We start from the raw sequence: 15,086 nt of genomic DNA on the forward strand, positions 1-15,086 counted from the left end.
CCGTGCCATGGTGAGACTTGACTTGCACTCCTGTAGATCTGAAATAGTTGAATGGTGAAACTTGCATCAAGCCAACTAGAAAAGCAAGGGGAAGCAATTCAGGCAATCTTGAAACTCAAGACAATCCTTGTCCTGCAAAGAAGTTGAAAAATAGATTTAGCAAGCAGTAGGAATTTAGAATGAAATGCGGAGTAGAGCTTTATAGTTACGTGATGAAATCATGTCCCCCACGTACCTTCAAAATTATTCGGCAATCATAATTTATTCGAAAAACACCGGTTCTATCTTTTGTTGCAATAAAGTTTGACAAAAGAAAAATCCACCCGTAGAATGGATTTAAAATGTTGTTGATCTTTACAACATTTCTCCTGTAACTGCCGTTTCCAGAGGGGTGAAGACTGAAGAGGGAGAGTGAGATTATAACCCAGATTTTAGGAGAAGGCCTGGAACTAGAGAAAGTGAAAGACGGTGAGTGAGTAAAACTAAGACCAGAAGATTCATAAAGTAAAGACATCAAACCCAAGATGAATGAATGTGTATCAAATGAATTGGTGACATCATTAAACGTGCAGAGCCATGCCTGATAATGTAAAAAACTATAGGCTACCTAATATACACTCTTAAAAGGCAAGTGCTTGATTATATACATTCAAGGAGACAAAGACATGGCATTTTCCCCAAGCTTGTATTTCTCCAAAAACAAAACAAATATTCTGCTCAACATCCTATTGGTTAGTATGACAATGTAACCATCAAGCAATGCAGGCAGTGTTAGGTTGTTGTTTTCTGCTTCGAGCTCTTATTCGCAAAACACTTACAAAATGTTTAATGAATGCAGAATGCCCACAAATGACAGGCCATTGCTGCAGGCCCAAATGACAGTATCAAATATTTCCTTTTAGGGAAATGGATGGGTGTAAATTAGGATGGAATGACAACTAGTATACACATGCTCCTCTCTACAGTGTATTTGGCTCCCTATCATTGTATCTCATTATGGTGTCAGTGGAATAGCTACTGAAACATGTTATTAGAGCCAATTCAATAGTATCTTCTATGTCAGCGTAATAGCTGACTATCTTGTTGTATAATTGTCTGAGGGTATTGTTCTGAATTTCTAGCATTCATTCATCATTATGTGAATACCTACATCAGACCAATATGACATCTGAATACTTAATAAAATATATAAAATAAGTGCAAGTGTGAATCCAGTCCATTTGCTTTTGTTGAAAATGAACTGAAGCAAATCTTTAATACAAATGATTAAGGATTGCAACAAAAAAAAACAGTTACAGTGGGGAAAAAAAGTATTTAGTCAGCCACCAATTGTGCAAGTTCTCCCACTTAAAAAGATGAGAGAGGCCTGTAATTTTCATCATAGGTACACGTCAACTATGACAGACAAAATGAGAAAAGAAAATCCAGAAAATCACATTGTAGGATTTTTAATGAATTTATTTGCAAATTATGGTGGAAAATAAGTATTTGGTCAATAACAAAAGTTTCTCAATACTTTGTTATATACCCTTTGTTGGCAATGACACAGGTCAAACGTTTTCTGTAAGTCTTCACAAGGTTTTCACACACTGTTGCTGGTATTTTGGCCCATTCCTCCACGCAGATCTCCTCTAGAGCAGTGATGTTTTGGGGCTGTCGCTGGGCAACACAGACTTTCAACTCCCTCCAAAGATTTTCTATGGGCTTGAGATCTGGAGACTGGCTAGGCCACTCCAGGACCTTGAAATGCTTCTTACGAAGCCACTCCTTCGTTGCCCGGGCGGTGTGTTTGGGATCATTGTCATGCTGAAAGACCCAGCCACGTTTCATCTTCAATGCCCTTGCTGATGGAAGGAGTTTTTCACTCAAAATCTCATGATACATGGCCCCATTCATTCTTTCCTTTACACGGATCAGTCGTCCTGGTCCCTTTGCAGAAAAACAGCCCCAAATCATGATGTTTCCACCCCCATGCTTCACAGTAGGTATGGTGTTCTTTGGACGCAACTCAGCATTCTTTGTCCTCCAAACACGACGAGTTGAGTTTTTACCAAAAAGTTCTATTTTGGATTCATCTGACCATATGACATTCTCCCAATCCTCTTCTGGATCATCCAAATGCACTCTAGCAAACTTCAGACGGGCCTGGACATGTACTGGCTTAAGCAGGGGGACACGTCTGGCACTGCAGGATTTGAGTCCCTGGCGGCGTAGTGTGTTACTGATGGTAGGCTTTGTTACTTTGGTCCCAGCTCTCTGCAGGTCATTCACTAGGTCCCCCGTGTGGTTCTGGGATTTTTGCTCACCGTTCTTGTGATCATTTTGACCCCCACGGGGTGAGATCTTGCGTGGAGCCCCAGATCGAGGGAGATTATCAGTGGTCTTGTATGTCTTCCATTTCCTAATAATTGCTCCCACAGTTGATTTCTTCAAACCAAGCTGCTTACCTATTGCAGATTCAGTCTTCCCAGCCTGGTGCAGGTCTACAATTTTGTTTCTGGTGTCCTTTGACAGCTCTTTGGTCTTGGCCATAGTGGAGTTTGGAGTGTGACTGTTTGAGGTTGTGGACTGAAATTTTTTTCTCATTTTGTCTGTCATAGTTGACGTGTACCTATGATGAAAATTACAGGCCTCTCTCATCTTTTTAAGTGGGAGAACTTGCACAATTGGTGGCTGACTAAATACTTTTTTTCCCCACTGTACATGTATGCCTCACATCACTTGTAGTGACAGCCAATGGAATTAAAGTAATTGGGTTACAATTTAATACTCTCTCAAAACACACCCGCGAACAGTTACTCACACACACAAAATCTCTACTGCGAAACAATTGTGCACGTTTCAAAAGACAAATATTGAAATCTTTCAATGGTATTCGAGAATCTGGAAGATCCCTTCAGATTCTGTATGTTCTATTATGAACTCCTTGTATGTCCCAAATTACACTCTATTCTCTATATAGTGCACTCCTTTGCCCCTGTTCAAAAGTAGTGCCCTATAAGGGGAATAGTGTGCCATTTTGGGCAGACCCAGTGTCAATCACTGTCGCTGGCATCTCCACTCATGTTTTCTCCTGTCCCTCCAGTACACATATTCAGTACATTCTCATGCTACTGGCGATAAGGCTCAGCTGAAACAGTCCATACTGGCTTTGGCCCTCTCCATTTCATGGAGGAAGTTGTAAAACTGGGGGAGGGTCAACTCTGAAGAAAGAACAAAAAAACTGACCAAATCTGTCAATGACACCAAGAACAATAGGCAAAGTGAACCAATGACATGTTGACTGGAAAATGGTACAGCCAGAGTAAGAGACTCACCCATGTAGACATTTTCAGTTGTTCCCCTTTCTGATGACCAATTTAAACTGGAAGAGACGTAGAGATATTTTCAAATAGTGTAGTAGAACACAGCAAATACTAAACATGGGTAGGACAGATTCTGTATACTGTGCTAGTCAGGGTTACTAGTCACCTGTCCAAAATTGTAATCAGTAACGGAACTTTTGGATTACCCAAACTCAGTAACGTAATCTGATTATTTTTCCTCTAAGAGGCATTAGAAGAGGACAAATTAATATTACCAATTTAATGACATATATTGCAGGATAAATAAATGTTAGAGTTTACATAGCTGGCCATTAATGGGATGTTGCATTTTACTTTATGGGTTGGTTATGTAGGCTTCTTCTAACCCATTGCTTTCAACTACAGATAATAATATGATTAGGCTATATCTTTACATTAAAAAACAAAGTCTGTCAGATTTCCAGTCATTCCAATTAATGTAATACCCCTTGATCTTCAAGAATATGATTTGGAAATATGGAGATATAGATCAGACAAATTGTTTTACCTGAGCATAATTGTTTTGGGGGAAACTCAGTCGGGGTTTCAACTTACTGTTAAGAGTTACAATAGAAGGATTCACAAGGTGACATTTCGAAATGTTGTTGTGCATCATCAGTTTTTCTCTTGTTATGTCAGTCACTCAATTAGCAAACCATTTTTTGATTGGTAAATTAAGTCTAGCCAGCTATCTAAACTTGTATTAATCATGGCCGAATACAGACCTGGCACGCAAGGCACGTGCCCAGGGGCCCTGACCTCCAGGGGGCCACATTGATTTTGTTAGTTACTCTCACTTAGATATCATTAACACGGCATAAGTCATGGCAAAATGTGTAGAATTGCAGGAAATTAGCTTCAAAACTGCAACATTTTCTCTACACCCCATGGCAAAATGTGTAGAATTGCAGGAAATGTACTTTCTCTCTGCCGTCATGAGGGGGGGCGACTAAAGTGTTTTGCCCGCGAGGTGGGGGGCCCCCATCCAAATTTTGCTTAGGGCCACCAAATGGCTAGGGCCGGCCCTGAATCAGCTACCCAACCAAGGCAGGGCCCCCCAGTTACCCACGTGGGCCCCCTACCTTTTTCCCTCCCCCCATCTGATGACTAGCAGAAACAATAATTGATAGGCAGCTTAAATCTTCAATTCAACCATTATTGGGTTAAAATACACAAACATTTGTGAACAGCCATCCACAACAACCACAATACGTAAGGCGCAAAAAGCTAAATGAGAGCGCAGCAGTGTGATTCACATCAATGCGCTATGTAGAGATCAATAATACGTGATATCCGTGTCGCCCGTAGGCTACACCACTGCTGTTGTCCTTACCTCCAAGCGTTTATTCAAGTTGGATAGTCTTTGGATGTCGACAGCAGTCACACCATTAGAAGACATAGCTTGGACTGTAGCCTATAAAAGCGTATTCCTGCTCTTTTCATCAAATGCATTTGGTGTGTCATAGTGGTCTCTGACTTTTTTCAATGCCGATTTAAAACTAGGTGTCTGTTTTTTCCCCGCAAACATTCTTTCTTAATTGACTTCTAGGTGGCGCAGTGGTCTAAGGCACTGCATCGCAGTGCTAACTGTGCCACTAGAGATCCTGGTTCGAATCCAGGCTCTGTCGCAGCCGGCCGCGACCGGGAGACTCATGGGCGGCGCACAATTGGCCCAGCGTCGTCCAGGGTAGGGTAGGGAATGGCCGGCAGGGATGTAGCTCAGTTGATAGAGCATGGCGTTTGCAATGCCAGGGTTGTGGGTTCGATTCCCACGGGGGGCCAGTATAAAAAAATATGTATTCACTAACTGTAAGTCGCTCTGGATAAGAGCGTCTGCTAAATGACTAAAATGTAAATGTAATCATCTAGTTTTTCAAAAGTATCTGTAATTCGATTACAATATTTCTGCTTGTAATGGATTACAGTTACTGTTTTTTTGTAATCCGTTACTCACCAACACTGGTGCTAGTAATGTGCTCATGCTATGCTCCTTCAAATCAAAACCAAAAATGTTTTGTCGCATGCGCCGAATAAAACAAGTGTATACTTTACCATGAAATGCTTATTTACGAGCCCTTTCCCAACAATGCAGTTAAAAAGTATGAAAATGTACAAATAAAATAGTAACACAATAAAATAACAATAACGAGGCTATAAACAGGCTATATTTACATTTTACATTTACGTCATTTAGCAGACGCTCTTATCCAGAGCGACTTACAAATTGGTGCATTCACCTTATAGCCAGTGGGATAACCACTTTACAATGTTTTTTTTTGTGTGTTTATTTTATTTTATTTATTTTATTTTATTTTATTTTTTTTTTGGGGGGTTGGGGGTAAGGGGGGGTAGAAGGATTACTTTATCCTATCCCAGGTATTCCTTAAAGAGGTGGGGTTTCAAATGTCTCCGGAAGGTGGTGAGTGACTCCGCTGTCCTGGCCACCACTATATATAAGGAGTACTGGTACTGAGTCAGTGTACTGGGGTACGAGGTAGTTGGGGTGATTGATTGAGGTGATTGATTGAGGTAATATGTACATGTAGGTTTGATTAGGTGATTGATTGAAGTACTATGTACATGTAGGTAGGGGGTGAAAAGCAGAAAGTCTGAGTAGCCGTTTAATTAACTGTTCAGCATTCTTATGGCTTTGGGGTAGAAGCTGTTTCGGAGCCTTTTGGTCTCAGACTTGGCAGTCCGGTACCTCTTGCTGTACGGTAGCAGTGACTGTGACTTGGGTGGCTGGAGTCTGACAATTTTTAGGGCCTTCCTCCTTCAGAGTGTTACTTTCACTATGTGTGGACATATTTCTGTCTACAAATCAAAGTGGCTGAAGCCATGGGAGAAAGTCAGTACTTAGCAGGCCGCAGGAATTCTGACACACGTAGGAAAACAGACAACGAAAACTAGAGGCTAAAGGCTAGGCGAACCGAACGAGTTTGCTAACATACTCCCTTAAAAGACCTTCCCTTGAAAAATAAGAAAAAAAACGACAATATTACAGTTTGTCCATCTTGAGACGCCATAGCCAGTGAGACTGTCTCAAAATAGTCCGAATTCATCTAAGATAACTCTGCGTTTTTGGCGAGGAAATCGTAATCACGCAATTTTAAATCTAACTAAGATGTTTGGTGCAGTATTTCTCAAGTGAAAAAATCTACATTAAAATGTTTCATCGCTCATTGAATGACAACAAACAGTTGGACAATCACTGACGAAGGGACTTCGGTTTCCCTCAAGAAAAATGTTTGTATTCACGAACATCCGAACAAACCCTTGCCGAAGACCAAAACGTCACAAAATGTCATCATAATATATGCACGAACTGTTACGAACTTTTTCGGATGGGAAACATGCAGACGCCTTAAGTCTGTCGTCATAGTGATCTATCACTCCCTCGGTCTATCAGTTAGCCCATAAAACTGGAAAATGTATCATTCAAACTTCTATCAATCTTAAAATAATCATTATTTTAACCTCTAAGCTATGAGTATGGTCTAGACTCTAGACAGTAGATACACACGTAATAAAAAATGTCTTTGCCATACAGTACCAGTCAAAAGTTTGGACACACCTACTCATTCAAGGGTTTTTCTTAATTGTTTTACTATTTTCTACATTGTAAAATAATAGTTAAGACATCAAAACTATGAAATAACACATATGGAATCATGTAGTAACCAAAAATGTGTTAAACAAATCAAAATATATTTTATATTTGAGATTCTTCAAATAGCCACCCTTTGCCTTGACAGCTTTGCAAACTCTTGGCAGTCTCTCAACCAGCTTCTCCTGGAATGATTTTCCAACAGTCTTGAAGGAGTTCCCACATATGCTGAGCACTTGTTGGCTGCTTTTCCTTCACTCTGCCGTCCGACTCATCCCAAACCATCTCAATTGGGTTGAGGTCGGGGGATTGTGGAGGCCAGGTCATCTGATGCAGCACTCCATCACTCTCCTTCTTGGTAAAATAGCCCTTACACAGCCTGGAGGTGTGTTGGGTCACTGTCCTGTTGAAAAACAAATGATAGTCCCACTAAGCCCAAACCAGATGGGATGGCGTATCACTGCAGAATGCGTGCTCTTCACATATCAATCCCGGTTTCAACTGTACCAGGCAGATGGCAGACAGCGCGCATGGGGTTGTGTCGGCGAGCGGTTTGCTGATGTCAACGTTGTGAACAGAGTGCCCCATGGTGGCAGTGGGGTTATGGTATGGGCAGGCATAAGCTACGGAAAACGAACACAATTGCATTTTATCGATGGCAGTTTGAATGCACAGAGATCCTGAGGCCCATTGTCGTACCATTCATCCGCCGCCGTCACCTCATGTTTCAGCATGATAATGCACAGCCCCATGTCGCAAGGATATGTACACAATTCCTGAAAGCTGAAAATGTCCCAGTTCTTCCATGGCCTGATACTCACCAGACATGTCACCCATTGAGCATGTTTGGGATGCTCTGGATTGACGTGTACAACAGCGTGTTCCAGTTCCCGCAAATATCCAGCAACTTCGCGCAGCCATTGAAGAGGTGTGGGACAACATTCCACAGGCCACAATCAACAGCCTGATCAACTCTATACGAAGGAGATGTGTCGCACTGAATGAGGCAAATGGTGGTCACACCAGATACTGACTGGTTTTCTGATCTACATTTTTTGAAAGGTATCTGCTACCAACAGATGCATATCTGTATTCCCAGTCACATGAAACCCATAGTTTAGTGCCTAATTTATTTATTTCAATTGACTGATTTCCTTATATGAACTGTAACTAAAATCTTAGAAATTGTTGCCTTCATATTTTGGTTCAGTACAAATGAGTGAAACACACATCTACAGTGAGGGAAAAAAGTATTTGATCCCCTGCTGATTTTGTACATTTGCCCACTGACAAAGACATGATCAGTCTATACTTTTAATGGTAGGTTTATTTGAACAGTGAGAGACAGAATAACAACAAAAAATTCCAGAAAAACACATGTAAAAAATGTTATGAATTGATTTGCATTTTAATGAGGGAAATAAATATTTGACCCCTCTGCAAAACATGACTTAGTACTTGGTGGCAAAACCCTTGCTGGCAATCACAGAGGTCAGACGTTTCTTGTAGTTGGCTACCAGGTTTGCACACATCTCAGGAGGGATTTTTACATTTACATTTTAGTCATTTAGCAGACACTCTTATCCAGAGCGACTTACATGAGCAATTAGGGTTAAGTGCCTTGCTTAAGGGCACATCGACATATTTTTCACCTAGTCGGCTCGGGGATTAGAACCAGCGACCTTTCGGTTACTGGCACAACGCTCTTACCCACTAAGCTACCTGCCGCCCTGTCCCACTCCTCTTTGCAGATCTTCTCCAAGTCATTAAGGTTTCGAGCCTGAGGTTTGGCAACTAGAATCTTCAGCTCCCTCTACAGATTTTCTATGGGATTAAGGTCTGGAGACTGGCTAGGCCACTCCAGGACCTTAATGTGCTTCTTCTTGAGCCACTCCTTTGTTGCCTTGGCCGTGTGTTTTGGGTCATTGTTATGCTGGAATACCCATCCACAACCAATTTTCAATGCCCCGGCTGAGGGAAGGAGGTTCTCACCCAAGATTTGATGGTACATGGCGCCGTCCATCATGCCTTTGATGCGGTGAAGTTGTCCTGTCCTCTTAGCAGAAAAACACCCCCAAAGCATAAGCTCAATTTTGGTCTCATCTGACCACATCACTTTCACCCAGTTCTCCTCGGAATCATTCAGATGTTCATTGGCAAACTTCAGACGGGCCTGTATATGTGCTTTCTTGAGCAGGGGGGCCTTGGGGGCGCTGCAGGATTTCAGTCCTTCACGGCGTAGTGTGTTACCAATTGTTTTCTTGGTGACTATGGTCCCAGCTACCTTGAGATCATTGACAAGATCCTCCCGTGTAGTTCTGGGCTGATTCCTCACTGTTCTCATGATCATTGCAACTCCACGAGGTGAGATCTTGCATGGAGCCCCAGGCCGAGGGAGATTGACAGTGCTTTTGTGTTTCTTCCATTTGCGAATAATCGCACCAACTGTTGTCACCTTCTCACCAAGCTGCTTGGCGATGGTCTTGTAGCCCATTCCAGCCTTGTGTAGGTCTACAATCTTGTCCCTGACATCCTTGGAGAGCTCTTTGGTCTTGGCCATGGTGGAGAGTTTGGAATCTGATTGATTGATTGCTTCTGTGGACAGGTGTCTTTTATACAGGTAACAAGCTGAGATTAGGAGCACTCCCTTTAAGAGTGTGCTCCTAATCTCAGCTCGTTACCTGTATAAAAGACACCTGGTAGCCAGAAATCTTTCTGATTGAGAGGAGGTCAAATACTTATTTCCCTCATTAAAATGCAAATCAATTTATAACATTTTTGACATGCGTTTTTCTGGATTGTTTTGTTGTTATTCTGTCTCTCACTGTTCAAATAAACCTACCATTAAAATTATAGACTGATCATTTCTTTGTCAGTGGGCAAATGTACAAAATCAGCAGGGGATCAAATACTTTTTTCCCTCACTGTACATTATACGATAAGGGGAGGATTAAAAGAGTGGACCATTCACAAGGGAACTTATATACTGGTCTTCTATCCTATCTTTCATAAGGTTATTTGTCTTACCACCAAACTTCCACTCCATGTCGACCAGCTGGTTAACCATAAGAGTCTGCCTTACAGCCAGCCTGGACAACACAGGGTATTGGAATTTCCAACTGAAAAAAATAATTAAATCAATTACATTTGTTCTCAATTCAATACTGACACAACATGGAGGATATGATAGTAAATGTTGTAACATACCTGTTGTGAAAAATGGGCTGCCTTGGCATCATTGAGTCCTATAAATTAAAATGTTATCGTTAAAGTTGTGCAGTGCAATGACACTGTAAAGCTCAGTACCAATATGGACTGTGGAAACTGGAGTATTTGCAGCTTTGATAGTGTACATGTGATTTATATATTACAACATACCTAAAGAGAAAAGGTCCTCTTCCTCTCCTCAGATTTTTCTTCAAGGCACCTATTGAGTTAGCATAAACTACAACACGTACTTTGTCCCTTTTAGGTTGCTGTAACCACACAATTAAATCAAACACATATTACACAGTGCATTTGGAAGGTATTCAGACCCCTTGACTTTTCCCACATTTTGTTAGGTTACAGTCTGTGACGTCACGAGAGGCTGTGTCCTGGAGGGACGTTACATCCCCCTGAGGTGGCTGCAAACCCAGACAGCTATGGCTCCATCTGCTGGTATGGGCGGGAACTCCACCCCTCTATGGCCAATCTTCCCACGCAGCTGAAACAAATGAGGAGCTGATGAGCTGAAGGTTTGGGAAGGGAAGAGACACAGTCTCCAACCTGGGCTCTCTGGAGAACAAGAGTGCTGCACGTCCACTTCCATGAGGAATATAAGGATTTGGGGATACTTACCTTTGGGAAATACTCACCTTTGGATATATGCACCTGTGGAAATACGTGAGAGACATTTGGAAGGACTTTTTGCTGGGTTGGCCACTAGCTGCAACGTGGACTACAGTAAGGCTGGGGAAAAGTTATCTGAGCGAGTGAGAATTATGATTTTGGATGTGGAAGAGACATCCCTGAACTGTTAACCCTTAAAGAGCCACAAGAGAACAGAATTTTGTTATATTTTCGTTAATTTCCCAAGACCTATAATAAAATCCTTGTTTTGTTTGAACCTTGTCTCCTTGCACTACTTGAGCAATCCCGCTGAAAGCTGTGTAGCCTCTCGTGACGTCACAAGTCTTATTCTAAAATTGATTAAATCGTTTTTTCCCCCTCATCAATCTACACACAATACCCCATAATGACAAAGTAAAAACAGGCTTTTAGAAATGTTTACACATTTATTTTAAAATAACAAATATATAAAAAAATAAAATTTCCATAAGTATTCAGACCCTTTACTCAGTACTTTGTTGAAGCACCTTTGGCAACGATTACAGCCGTGAGCCTTCTTGGGTATGATGCTACAAGCTTGGCACACCTGTATTTGGGGAGTTTCTTCCATTCTTCTCCGCAGTTCCTCTCAAACTGTCAGGTTGGGTGGGGTGCGTCGCTGCACAGCTATTTTCAGGTCTCTCCAGAGATGTTCGATCAGGTTCAATTCAGGGCTCTGGCTGAGCCACTCAAGGACATTCAGAGACTTGTTCCGAAGCCATTCCTGCCTTGTCTTGGCTGTGTGCTTAGGGTCGTTGTCCTGTTGGAAGGTGAACCTTCGCCCCAGTCTGAGGTCCTGAGCAGGTTTTCATCAAGGATCTCTCTGTACTTTGCTCCGTTCATCTTTACCTTGATCCAGACTAGTCTCCCAGTCCCCTGCCCCTGAAAAACATCCCCACAGCATGATGCTGCCACTACCATGCTTCATTCAGGCCAAAGAGTTCAATCTTGGTTACATCAGACCAGAGTCCTTTAGGTGCCTTTTGGCAAACTCCAAGCGGGCTGTCATATGCCTTTTACTGTGGAGTGGCTTCTGTCTGGCCACTCTACCATAAAGGCCTGATTGGTGGAGCGCGGCAGAGATGGTTGTCCTTCTGGAAGGTTCTCCCATCTCCACAGAGGAACTCTGGAACTCTGTCAGAGTGACCATCGGGTTCTTGGTCACCTCCCTGACCAAGGCCCTTCTCCCCTGATTGCTCAGTTTGGCCGGGTGGCCAGCTCTAAGAAGAGTCTTGGTGGTTCCAAACTTATTCCATTTAAGAATGATGGAGGCCACTGTGTTCTTGGGGACCTTCAATGCTGTATAAATGTTTTGGTACCCTTCCCCAGATCTGTGCCTCGACACAATCCTGTCTTGGAGCTCTACAGACAATTCCTTCGACCTCATGGCTTGGTTTTTGCTCTGACATGCACCGTCAACTGTGGGACCTTATATAGACAGGTGTGTACCTTTCCAAATCATGTCCAATCAATTGAATTTACCACAAGTGGACTCCAATCAAGTTGTAGAAACATCTCAAGGGTGATCAATGGAAACAGGATGCACCTGAGTTCAATTTCGAGTCTCATAGCAAAGGGTCTGAATACTTATGTAAATAATGTATTTCTGTTTTTTATTTTTAATAAATTAGCACAACTTTCTAAAAACCTGTTTTTGCTTTGTCGTTATGGGGTATTGTGTGTAGATTGATGAGGAAAAAATGTATTTAATCAATTTTAGAATAAGGCTGTAACATAACAAAATGTGGAAAAAGTCAAGGGGTCTGAATACTTTCCGAATACACTGTATATCGCTATGGTTCTAACAGTATGGACCAGAAGAAAGGCAATTTTCCTTGATATACTGACATCTAATATATGTGCTGGAATCTTTACCATGTTTAGGTGTATTTCATGTTGTATACACAAGTTATTTCTAAATCTCTTTATTTGTGAGTGCTGTCTGTCAGTCTCACCATGGGGAAGCAGCATGACACTCTTCATAAGGTTTCTCAGAAGGCCTGCACTCATCCCATTCTCCTCTGCAAAGTCACTCAGCTGCTGCAAGAGCCTGTCCATCTGCACATACACACCACAACGAATGAAGGAAACACAGTCAAGTGGCTGTCTGTTCACACATTCAGCACACAATTAATGATAAATTAATGTCTGTCTGTCTGTGCCCATGAGTGTGTTTACCTATTTTGGCTCCAACAGGATATTGAAAAGAATGTCAGTCAGACTTATGAATTGCTGCAGAGAAACAGTAAAAAAATACAGTGTTTATTGGCCTATTCAATACATTGATTCATAGTTGCCATTTATCTACTTTGTTGTCAGGTAAGGTCGGCCAGACCTCATTTGAATCATGAATCATGTGACACTAGCTAGTCATGTGACCTGGGACGTGTATAGCCTAACTACACACATTTTGAAACATTGCATCATACTAAAAACAGAAATTAGTTAGGCTTTAAGTCAATTCATCAGGACAAGCAAGCATACAGCTAACAATTGCAGGCAACTGGGGTGTATTCATTACGAATGCCTTTTACCATTTAATAACCACACGGAAGCAAACAGAGCAAAACGAGAGCTTCTATTGGACAAATTCAGGTAGGTCCCTCCCTGTTTCGTTCCGTTTACGTTTAAGAAACGTTTTGCAACAGAATAGGCCGAATGAATATACCACTGCAGTGTGTATAGCTAACGTTACAGTTAGCTCACTGTTCTTAGTTCATGCTCAAAATGACCATTTCACGTTATCGAATGCTCACCTGTTCGTTTAATTTGTTCAAGTTCTGAAAGTCATTATCTTTAGTAAATTGAAGTTGCTGTCGTCTAGTTCAGTGACCGGTAAACTCATAGTAAGTTATCTTGCTATTCAACTCAGCGCATTCGATATTTTCTTATTCTATGGTATTATTGTGGTCCGCAAACAAACGTTAGAGGTGCATGCCGCCACCTACTGGATGGGGTGAAAACTGATCAACTTTAGCGCATTAAATAATAAGGGAATGATGAAAAACATACTCCTAATATCCCAAAAGTAAACTAAAAATATATATATATATGTTGCTCCTTAAGTTGGATTCTGATGTCCCATCAGATCCCTACACAGGCTCAGGAGCCTGAGAGGGGGGAACATCTTCATTCAGTATTCCCTGCAACGTTTTGGCCATAAAGTCTGTTTTTCCCAATGATGTATGTAAACCCTGGATTGCTAATGCTATGTATTGGCCATTGAGAGGCATTGAAGCCACTGGTTGGCCATATTGGCACTCCCCAGTATGAGCAGTCCTCCATAGGAATGAATGTAATTCTACAGTATTTCAATTAAATAGGGAAAAATTACATTTATTTACATATTTTTGTTTTTGTAGTGGGGACAGTAACATTAGTAATAAAAAATACATATACTTTAAGGAAACATTTGCATTTTATGTTAAGCTCACATAATATAATTGAAAATTATGCATTATGGTGTATGTAATAGATAAAACGTGTTAAAAAATGTCCATAGCTTCCAAAATATTTTTTACAATGGTGGGGGATTACCAAGATGGAGGCGCGGTGGCATCAACACAGCGCTCCCAAATAGTAATCTAGTGTATATATAAATCATTGGTTTTGCAACCAACCCATCTATTGTTTCTCAAGCAAGGGGGGAGGCCGATGACATCACATAGTCACCATCAGACCAACTCCTTGAATGCCCTACTCCTTGAAGTTTGCAGTTGTGTCTAAAAAACACTATTTTGCTCAAAACATATTTTTTTACCCTTTAGTGTGTGTACTTTAATGTATACATACTTGTGATATTGCTTTTCAACCAGTTTTTTAAACTGCCATTAAAATGAACTTGCCTAAGATAAGATACCATTAGAAGAGATACTGTACATAATGACGAGATGGTCTTGTCTCCACCCTAACAATGGGAGTCGTTTTCCCAAAGGTAGGAAGGCAGGCGGTCTGCTTATCGCTGTATTCCTGCTTGGACAGATTTTGACGTCTTGTGAAGAGACGACCTGTGTCCATCAATTCTGCATAGCCTATGCAATTCCAGTGATATTGAATAAGCATAACCTTAGGCCAGTGTTTTCCAACTCCAGCCCTCAATTAACCCCAACAGCACACATTTTCGTTGCAGCCCCAGACAAAAACACTGTATTCAACTTATCAAAGGCTTGATGATTAGTTGACAAGTAGAATCAGTTGTGCTTGTTTGGGGCCACAACATAAATATGTACTCTTTCTATTGGATAGACCATATGGTTCAAGAGAAA

The 15,086-nt window shown here is 41.4% G+C and overlaps 1 protein-coding gene across 1 annotated transcript; it reads right to left on the minus strand.

Moving 5' to 3' along the window:
* Nucleotides 1-2,699: 2,699 nt before the first annotated feature.
* On the minus strand, nt 2,700-13,656 carry LOC121537239 (COMM domain-containing protein 7-like). Its single transcript, XM_041844923.2, has 7 exons — nt 13,578-13,656; nt 13,000-13,053; nt 12,777-12,879; nt 10,330-10,427; nt 10,159-10,196; nt 9,979-10,070; nt 2,700-3,380 (listed from the first exon to the last, which is right to left on the minus strand). The coding sequence occupies exons 5-7, from the start codon at nt 10,188-10,190 to the stop codon at nt 3,127-3,129; spliced, it is 378 nt and encodes a 125-aa protein (XP_041700857.1). The 5' UTR covers nt 10,191-10,196; nt 10,330-10,427; nt 12,777-12,879; nt 13,000-13,053; nt 13,578-13,656; the 3' UTR covers nt 2,700-3,126.
* Nucleotides 13,657-15,086: the final 1,430 nt, after the last annotated feature.

Source organism: Coregonus clupeaformis, chromosome 24 (assembly GCF_020615455.1).
Source record: "Coregonus clupeaformis isolate EN_2021a chromosome 24, ASM2061545v1, whole genome shotgun sequence".
NCBI classification, from domain to species: Eukaryota; Metazoa; Chordata; class Actinopteri; order Salmoniformes; family Salmonidae; genus Coregonus; species Coregonus clupeaformis.

Coding starts and splice junctions, on each gene's coding strand:
- LOC121537239 (XM_041844923.2), bottom strand. CDS start 10,190: ATGATGCCAAGGCAGCCCATTTTTCACAACAG. Junction 10,071..10,158: donor CAGCCCATTTTTCACAACAG/GTATGTTACAAC, acceptor TATTTTTTTCAG/TTGGAAATTCCAATACCCTG. Junction 3,381..9,978: donor CATGGAGTGGAAGTTTGGTG/GTAAGACAAATA, acceptor TTTGAAAATATC/TCTACGTCTCTTCCAGTTTA.